At 41.9% G+C, this 10,344-nt stretch overlaps 1 protein-coding gene across 6 annotated transcripts in view; it reads right to left on the minus strand.

The window, feature by feature from the left end:
- bbs9 (Bardet-Biedl syndrome 9) overlaps window positions 1-10,344 on the minus strand; it is a 110,125-nt gene that overhangs the window by 80,016 nt on the left and 19,765 nt on the right. For all 6 annotated transcript variants that reach the window (XM_058418108.1, XM_058418106.1, XM_058418107.1 and 3 more), the window contains exons 10-13: window positions 8,989-9,170; window positions 7,734-7,810; window positions 6,480-6,533; window positions 5,618-5,720 (exon numbers count right to left, since the gene is read on the minus strand). In XM_058418108.1, coding sequence (XP_058274091.1) covers window positions 5,618-5,720; window positions 6,480-6,533; window positions 7,734-7,810; window positions 8,989-9,170 — 416 coding nt within the window. The remainder of the gene's footprint in view (window positions 1-5,617; window positions 5,721-6,479; window positions 6,534-7,733; window positions 7,811-8,988; window positions 9,171-10,344) is intronic.

Genomic DNA, 10,344 nt, shown 5'->3' on the forward strand with positions numbered 1-10,344 from the left:
TTACCAATTTCTTCTCTCAAACTGTAGCAATAAAAAAATAACAAAACTAACGTCGCATTCCGGAGAAGTTGCGTATGTGATAAATGTGTGACTTTGAGTCATTATTACCTACAAATTCCTTTAAACCTCTGAACCTTCAATTATTAGTGGAAACACTTCAAACCGCTTTTAAGCCATTTTCTCAAAATCTTTATTTTTTTTATATACAGAACCAAATAAAATGTTTTCAGAGCATTAATTAGCATTCAATGGCAATTAGCTTAGCTAGCTAGTTCTTAAGATGGCTTCAGGAAAAAATGTGACTGAGATCTAGCACAAGAAGTAAAAAGGCACAAATCCTAGAATTTGTCGCCAAGAACATTACAGTTAAAAGGCTCGCTAATGAACAATTATTTATAGTTTTGTTTTTAATATAATTATTTACAATTATAATAGTTCCTCTTTCTTTCAAGCTCAACCAAAGTATGCGCTCTTCTCCTAATAATATTACAGAAATGCTTTATTTTTATTTTTATTAATAAAGTTAGATTTCTCTCTCTCTCTCTCTTTCTGTCCACATTTTCACACATCTCAAGGCTTGAGACCAGTTTGTCATCCTGACATCTCTCTGTTTTCCTCTCCACCACCACCCTCTTTCAATCTGTCTGCAAGGGCAAGCTTTTAACCTCTCCATACCAGGCCCATGGACAAACACACGACCCCTCTAACTCCAAAAACACTTGCGCTTCACTCCCACACCATTAGCAGCTGGTAGAAAAGGAAAGCGCTACAAGATGGAGAAAGGAGGAAGAGCTCTTTGGAGATCTCTGGATCTCGGCGTGCCCTCAGGGGGTTCTGAGTAAACTACAGGGCATCTCGGGCGACCTCTCTTGATTCTTTGCGACCTGGCCAGCCCTCCCTTGGGACGTGCTCTTGAGAGGGGTCACGGCCAAGCTGATACGCACTTCACGCTCTGCACAAAGGGAGCACTTAGGGAAGGCATTCCCTCGTGGACTTCTTCATCAGGGCAGATTTGACATTTTGGGTTTTTCGTTTAGGAGTGAGTGTGTGTGTGGGGGGTCGCTTTTGGCTGACGGGGGAAATGTCGACCTCTGACACACAGGGTGTGTAAAAGCAGTGGCTACATGCCTCCTGAGCACTTAGGATCAGTTTAGACTGGTGTTTCATGATGTAGTAAAGGGTCAGGCTAGTAAGGAGAGGTCAAAAATGGCGGGTTACTTAATAAGGCGTCAAAATAGCCGGCGGTTATAGAACTGATATTCTCAGAGTAACCAGATTTTGCTTGAACACTGAGTTATATATAGTATCGGGATACTTCTATACCATTCAGATGGAGTAACCTACTATCAAGCTAATGTCATAGAAGATTTTATTCAGCTCTGTTTATGTCCTAATGCTGAGGTTTATTTTAAACCGTATTCTTAATAGAGACTGTGAGAGTCATGTGATTATTTAAACTATTATTGCATTATAAAGAAAGGAAGTTTCGGTGCTCAGTGCTCACACAAATGAACTGCTCTCTATTAAGAATTTTCATCACTCATTGCACCTCGCTCAATTTCTCAATGAATACGCTCGCTCATACTTGGATTATATGGTAGCTCTGTAGGTATTTTCACACATAGGGTTATGGTTAGGAATCATGAAACACCTAGAACGTTTTGTTTATTTACGTTTTTTACATTTTTATGAGAAAATAAATCAGCACATTTTCAATATATATTATATTCATAATCCAAGCAACCAAAGATCTATTCCTGGCAAACTACTAACATGATGAATGAACTGCATGTACATTTCTGGCAGACACCCTTATCCAGAGCAACTTACATTTTATACACCTGAGGTTTAAGGGTATTGCTCAAGGGCCCGGTAGTGCAAGCTTAGTGGACTTGGGATCCGAACTCACAACCTTCCAAGCAGCAGCCCAACACCTTAACCACTAAGCTACCCATCCCATAATGATGATAAAAAAGTGAAGAGGTGAGCAATCAATCGTGTGAAATGTGGCATTGTTTTCTAAAATGTAGCTATGAAATTAAATGAAAGGCTGTGATTTGGTTAATCTATTATGTTAGCATCTCTATGTATACACACATTTTGAGATTCATCTTAGTTACCTTTTCCGTTTTCTGTTACAAGTTTTAATCTTAATTTATTTTGTGGACCTTGCAACTGTCCTATGAAACAGACAGTGGTGGCGGCGGCGGCGGCGGCTCAAGTGGTTAAGGCTCTGGGTCACTGACCGGAAGATCGGGGGTTCAAGCCCCAGCACTGCCAAGTTGCCACTGTTGGGCCCTGGATCCTCTCTGCTCCAGGGGTGCTGTATCATGGCTGACCCTGCGCTCTGACCCCTACCTCCAAGGATTGGATATGCGAAGAAAGAATTTCACTGTGCTGTAATGTATATGTGACAAATAGGCTATTTCTAAAAAAAATTTTTTTTTTTTTTGCCTGTCGAGTTTAATTAAACCATCAATAAAACCTGGATTCTCAGCTAAAGTTCCAGTCAGTTCCTGGACATAAAAATTCTGGCATCAGGGATTGAGTTTAGTTTGAGTTTAGATTAAGCAGCTTGACGGCTGGAGGACTTGCGTGTCACGATTTAGGCACCTGGATTCAAAAACAGCTTTTACAGAGCTCTCAGTGCAAACTGACTAAAATCGGAAAATAAAATTGAACATGACAACACCCGAACTCTGGTAGTATTAGACCTGCCAATCCAGGGAGGGTCGGCATGAACTTTCTAAACAGCCTCTCAGTCAGCCAGTAATATAAAAAAATAAAATTGATAACTGGTTACTTGTTTTAAGCTCTGCCGCAAAACTATAGAAGCGGAAACATTCGACTTGTTAGACGTGTCTCAGTTGCCGTCTCCTTATAAGATAATCAGTGAGGTTTGTTTAGGAAAGAAAATAGCTATAGTCATCGAGCAGAAATGTCAACTGGTGAACGTTATACACTGAAACACTGTGTATGAACTGATATGTGTCGATGGTTACACCCTTATTATAGCTGAAAGTGAGAAAGTATGAATAAAAGACCACGTGAGAGGGGAAACAAAGAAGCCTGTGTGTGTGTGTGTGCATCACATGGAATCGTAGCATCTATGAGTCACATGAGCTGGAATAACAATACAAAATCAAAAAATTTTAGGGTGTATTCATAGTTGGCCCAAATTCTGCGTATATACGCATGATGGATTCTGGACTGGTTTATTGGAGGGGGTCATCGCTGTCCTCCTCCTCCTCCTCCTCCTCATTATCTTCTCAAGATTTGCCGTCACAACAAAAAATTCCTTACGGATGTGTAATTTAATGTCAATTTTTTTTAAACGTAATCCTTGTGAGGATAATCGCCTATACACACTCAGTATGGACAGAAAGAGTGTGATAGAGAGGTGTGGGGGTGGGGGGTGGAAGGATAGAACTGGTTGTGAGCCACCGCCAATAAAATTTTAACCGCACCTGAACTGAGAATTCGGCATATGACCCCAATATTTGAATGTACTTGGTGTTCCCTGTGTACATCTTCAACCTGAAAGGAGTTCCTCAAAAACCCCACTGACTTTTAACACCGACTCACAAGACGAACAAATCAGTAAGCGGAGCCTCGCTCGAGAGTTCAGAACACGAGACGAGGGAGTTAACCTTCTCTGTCTGTTCAATTGGCGGAACTGAAATCGAGGCGGCGCTGTTAGCTGCGAGTCATGGCACAAGAGAGCCGGTGCACTTGCTTTAACATTTGAGATAAAGATCAAGAGGCATGAAAGGCGGCTTGTTCAGATTAGCGCCTGAAGGACCTATTCGGTGTGTGTTTGCAAACGGGTGAATGGTGTGCGTGTGTATGTGTGTGTGTGGAACACTTCTTTAGACTTTGTGTATAAAGTCGGAAAAAAGCATAAAGATAAAGATAAAGATTAGCAGGAATATGAAGAGTGGTAAATGATGACAAGCGAAAGCGTGTGTGCTTTAAACGTCCTCAATCGCTGCCAGGTTCTAATGGCTCGGTCGGGTACGTTGGCCCGGCGGATGACATTTCAGAGTCGGGAGAAACCCTAGACGGCGTGCTGGAGTGAAAGGTGTGTGTGTTAAGCTCTGGTCAGGTTTGGCATCTCTTTACCCAATGACACATTTACTTTGGGTTGTGGTCCAACTACAGCAGCTCTTTTTCTACATTTTGAGCGACCATAACCATTTTGAAACCACAGTGCTGCTAAATTCTCCATTCTGATTGAATCTGTCAAAAGTTTTTAACTAATTACAGAATTACGTTGTGTTTTTTGTCCGTTTAAAGCCACATTTAATGTTCTGGAACATCCGCAAAACAAGGCAGCTCCTGTTTTAGCTATACGCAATCGTTCCGTGACCAGACTATGGATAGCGCAAAGGCTTAAAGAAAAGTTAATAGCTTTTTCCTCTGACTGTTACAAAGCACAGACACTGGAGACTCCTTCCATTAAAATCCAAGAAACATCTCCATATTAACAATTACAAGGTTTTTATGTTCTCTTATCAAGTGTTCTCTGTGACAGTGGCTGTGTAAGATATTTCTAGAGAAATGATCCTTTCTTTTTATTTATTAGAGCAAGCACAGAAACCTGTGAATAATCCTCAGTACTGTTAGTATCCTCAATACCAGTCAGAATCAAGAAGGCTGTGGTACAAAGATACATAATAAATGTCTTAGTAGTAAGTTTAGACATTTTAAATCTAATATAGAAGTTAAGCAGCCTTTATTTGTCACATATACATTACTGCACAGTGAAATTCTTTCTTTTCACATCTCATCCTTGGGGGTTGGGGGTCAGAGTGCAGGGTCAGCCATGATACAGTGCCCCTGGAATAGGGTGTGTTGGGGGCCTTGCTCAAGGACCCAATGTTGGCAGCTTGGTGGTGCTGGAGCTTGAACCCTGATCTTCCAGTCAACGACCCAGAGCCTTAACCACTTGAGCCACCACCGCTCTCTTTATCAACTTATATAACATGATTTCATGATCAAGCTACAAAAATTAATATATAAGTTGATAAAAAGAGATGAAGAGCTTTCAGTGCAATCATTCTCCTTTAACTCCTTTCTCCATGCTGCTCTGACATCATCACTCTTGATCACAAGGCCAAAGAAACAGCAACCTTTGACCCGTACACTTGATCAAAGCATTCAGGCATGTGTGTGTGTGTGTGTGGCTGTTTTCTATGCTGACTAAAGTCCTCACTTGCACACACAAGGAGAGGATGCAACCTGCTAATCTGTCTCCTTGCTGCTAGCCTTTGATCCTAAACAAATGGGAGAAAAGATAAAAAGTGAGAGATGACGTTTATCCAGAGTGGGTATCACGTAACGGCCTCTTGCTCCATCTCCACAGTGTCCACCTCCATCATGACACCATGGACGGAAGCAACTCAGCACTGACGTGTTCACCTGTTTTACTTGGATCAGGACTTTGTTTTTTTTCCCGAGCTGTTGAGACCGACTGTCGATTAAACTCATTCCTTTTTTAAACTTAGCAGACGTGTTAAATGCAGCATGACGGGTCACCAAAACCGCTCGTACGGCATGGATGTCAGTTTAATGCAGAAATGAAACAGGAATGGAATAAAGAGACGGGAGAACGTACCTAAAGAGTCTAATACAAACTGGTCCTGAGTGACGGCCAGAGGCGGCTGAACACACACACTCATCTTTGCGCTCTGGACGGAAAAACGGCTGGTCACTTTAATCTGGGAAAAGCACAGAGGAAAATTCACATAATCATGCTGTTATGGGAAAATAATCACCACATATAGGTGCATCGCAAATCGCATACTTATGCACTACTCTGTATAAAGTCGTAGTATGAATGGTGTGAGTAGTGTGTGAAAATACTAAGAAGTAGATAGATAGATAGATAGATAGATAGATAGATAGATAGATAGATAGATAGATAGATAGATACTTTATTGATCCCGAAGGAAATTCCAAGGAAGTACCCAGATGTTGCACTTATTCAACTGAAAAAACAAGTGTGGAACACTTCATGCCATCAACACTCACAGCTTTGCCTACATAGCGGACGATGGGCGGGGCTAATTTCAAGATGGCTGATGGTGGTGAAGACATCTCACAAATGCTCACGCCCATTATGTGAATTTTTTTGTATGTTTAAAAAATTATGTTACATGCATTTGATGTCATTTTCCATAGAGTGGGAAAATGATATTTCCATTATGCTATACTATAATAAAATTTATACTAAAATGCATGCACAAGCTGCTGGAGAACAGTGAATAGTGTAACGTACTTCATATGGAAAGCAGATTTAATGTCTGCTAAACCCGTTCCTGCTAAATTTTTACCATCTATTCATGTCACTAAGAAACCGTAACTACTATTAACAGAAAACTAATCGATGCCTTCGGACCAATCAGAATTCGAGAAGTCAGGTTCTCATTCTAAAAGGTGCAAGAACACTGTGTGTATATCTATGTGTATGGTTGTACCTTGACTGTAACAGAAGGGACAGCAATGCCATTGATCTCCGGGATAACGGCTTGCTGTGGAGAAAAAGATCAGCGTGAGAAAACACACATACACACACACACACACACACTGATTAACTGATAAAAATCCACTCAAAGTTTATGTACTCAAGATTAGGCTATGGAAACAAGCATCTGGATATGACCCGTGTGTGAAAGCACCGGGTTCACGGTTTAAAATATTTTGCCCTATCATAAAAAGATAATAAAGTAACATTCTTTTACTCTTTTTCCATGTAGTCGGGATATGATGGTTAGGATATACACATCCACAATGTGTTGCCATTTAAACAAATGTTATTGGTCATACTCATTTTTATTGAAATTGAGAAACCAGACTCAAAAGGGAACTCATCCTCATCGTCATCCTCGTCTGGGTGAGAGTGGATAGTGACATTTTAAATCATTTCTCTATATAATTGTGTACTATACGGTCAAAAAGTGACCAGGAAATTAATTGAAGATTAAATATGAAGTCTGTCTTGTTGAACTATTCACTGATGGAGACTTGAGAGCAAAACATCTTCAGGATCAGGTTTCTAACTGGTGCCACCCACAGAAAGGTCAGGTATCTACAGGCTGTCTGTGTGGACCATCCTTAGCAGAAGCAAGTGACCTCCAAGTGATGGGACTCCAAGCAAAAGTAGGGCATTAAGATGGATCAGGAATGAGACCATAGATGTCTAGATTTTGTTAGTGTTGTTCTGATTGACAGGAAAGGGAGTCTATCATCCAGCCAACTAAGAGACTTTTTAACTCCTGGCAACAGGTTGCTGTGACATTGGTGGTAGATTGTGAATTTTGAATATGGCAAACATTTTTCTTGGCTTAAATTTGTGGCTTTTATCAGATTTGAAACAAAATATATATTGGTGAATGGTGACTAAAAAAAGCTTATATGTCTACAAACAAGTACATCAGTATCTATCAAAAGTGGTCTAAGGAAGGAACAGAGGTGAACCGGCGACAGGGTCATGGGCGGTCAAGGGTCATTGATGCGCGTGGGGAGCGAAGGCTGGACAGTGTGATCCGATCCAACGGACGAGCTACTGGTGCTCAAATTGCTGAAGAAGTTAATGCTGGTTCTGATAGAAAGATGTCAGAATACACAGTGCAGGACGGGTAAGGGCTGTTCTGGCAGCAAAAGGGGGACAAGGCAGGTGGTCATAATGGTATGCCTGGTCGGTGTATATATATATATAAAGTGACAGGTACCGAGATATCATCCAGGTGGGTGGAGACAATAGCCGTCACCGTCAGGTCATCCTCCGCTTCAGCTTTGGGGATGATGTCTAAGAATATATATAGAGAAAATAAAACACTGACATAGATATTAACATAGTTATAAACTGATGAGATATTATCTGACGTCACTCAATCAGAGGTGGAGCAGTGAAGCGCTGTTCTGTTCTCGGTATTCAGATTGAAACATCGTTTTCGTTTTGAGGAACACCGGGCTGAATGAAGACAGTGCTATTTTTCAACATTTAAAACAGAGCGCTAAGCATATCAAAACATGCAGAAGTCATTAGAAGGTACTCGTCGGGAAAAGTCCCACGAGGCAGCTCATCCTGAGGATCAATGACCTTCACTTTTTTCAGGTCATTAAAAACGCTAAAAAGCCTTGGGCGACTGGATATTTCACGAGAAAAGATTACAGAAAACAAAGCCTATACATTGGCAAAGTTTCGAACCGCTGACGCTGATTAAAAACCTTGACAATGTGCAGGCTCAGTGAGCAGAACCAGGCTGCTAAATACGTCTTCAAGTACGACCGAGTTAAGAAGAGTTTCTACGTATGCACAGAAGAAAGAAAAGAAAAAAAAAAACACTTTTGCAGATTCGGATAGATACAACATCTCTCCGAAGCAACAGCTGCTTCTTTATCGTCAGATGTTTTTCTTCCAAAAAGCACCAGGCAGTACCATGCACACACCCAGCCCTAAACCCTGCAGCCCAGATTTACACTGTAAAGACTCTGCCTGTTGATTTCTAACCTAGTGAATGTCCGTTTAAGCCTCGTAAAACAGCAGAGAGAATTTCTTTCACCCTCCCTTCCTCAAAAGGACACAAAAGCTCTGTTCTGTAACACAAAAGGCTTCCAGTGTCCTGCACCACTAAGGGTTAAACCAGGTCAGGACGAGGCCTTGAATCTGCCACCGACATGAGCTTTGTTATTAGAGAAAACATTGCCGTTTAATGCTCACTATGGTTTCGTGATCAGTGTTAGTACGACAATGAACAAAAAGCTACTCTTAATCCCAACACCGACACAACAAGGTCAAACCTCTCCAGCACACACCAATGAGAAAATATTTGCCTAGTCTCTCACACCTGTTAGATTGTTTAGAAAGTGTCCGGAATGTCTTTTCTCGTGAACGTACGAGTTATAAGGGTTGTCAGTTTCCCTGAACAGTTCAGCCAAATGCCAGTGGTTTGTTTTCTTGTGACAGACGTATAATTGTCCTACCCTGGTTCCTGGTGGCTTCGCGGATGACCTTCTGGAGAGCCTTCATCTCAGTGTCCACCTCGTCGTAGTTGACCTCCCGGGAGTCCACCTTTGGTGCGGTGAAGAAGGAGGGATCCGTGCCCATGTAGGAACACTGCAGGTGACCGTCAGAGCTCAGGGTCACCACCAGGCCTTTGAGTTCCCTAAGAGACACCATGAAGAATATATTGGAAAGGAGATTTAAGAGACATTAAAGCAACAACCAAAAGTGTCCTAAAGTGTCCAGTTCAGTGACATGAGCGACAGCAATCATCATCCGTAGCTGTGCATTATAAAATGTGGTTTTGTAAAAATGAGGCAGAACAACACGAAACGATGTGAGCCGGGAGACCCGGACAATGTGAGCAGCTCTAGAGAAAGAGGTGTGAGGTTCTTTGAGGACATATCTGTCTTTTTTCCAACATCTGCAAGCGTGTCGGACGGTTCAGAGGTTCAGATCTCAGAGCTGAGCGAGTGTAACGGGGAAGACCGTGTGAACAAGCAGTCCGGCTCTGTGCAGGTCTGAGATCAGCAGTAAGGCTAAATGAAAACAGATGTGTTTCGTGGGCAGTTAGGTTACAAGAGGCAATAACTCTGGTTGAGGGCGATCCAGCACAGCGGCTGCACCTGCAAAGGGAGGTGCAAATCTGCTTTTTTGTTAATAAAACTCCACAGCCCATGCCAGATTTCTAAGGTTGTCCCGCACCCCATCATTTTCGGCCAAACGGCTCTAACTAATGCTTCAGCAGTGTCCTTCACCCATGTCTTTACCTCTGATGGTCACAGATGACCTGATGCTCTTACCGAGCATCTCCCAGATGAGCTGGCTGATATCTTCAACCGTGACTTTGCGTTGTTTTTCAGCCAAGTAAATACGGCTCCCTGGAGCACTGGTGAGGATTTTATGAAACCGACTTTTTCACGGTACATGAAACGATCAGCGTCCTGGAGCGATTTGAGGATATAAACATAACAGGAAAGGAATCCGACGGCCATATGTGAAAAAACTGAGGGATGACCCCAAGGATCCCTAGCATCTTTTTCGATACAAGATTTCCTCGTTTTTCCATGCAGAAGTTTAAACCAAAATAAACAAGCACAGCCACAGTAAAATCCACTGCTGCTCCCCCACCAGATCGTCCTCACCCATATTTTCAAAAAGGATTTTTGGGGGTGAGCAATGAGCATAAACATGGATGTACAATGTAGGAATTCGGCATTCCCTAGCCGTCATATGTAAAGCTTGCAAAATGACAAAGCGAAAATAAATAAATAAAAAATCAGGAATCCACAATTCACTCCCATTAACCAATGCACCATTTACTTGAAGTGGGTCAC

This window comes from Hemibagrus wyckioides, linkage group LG20, assembly GCF_019097595.1.
Source record: "Hemibagrus wyckioides isolate EC202008001 linkage group LG20, SWU_Hwy_1.0, whole genome shotgun sequence".
In the NCBI taxonomy this organism is placed as follows: domain Eukaryota; kingdom Metazoa; phylum Chordata; class Actinopteri; order Siluriformes; family Bagridae; genus Hemibagrus; species Hemibagrus wyckioides.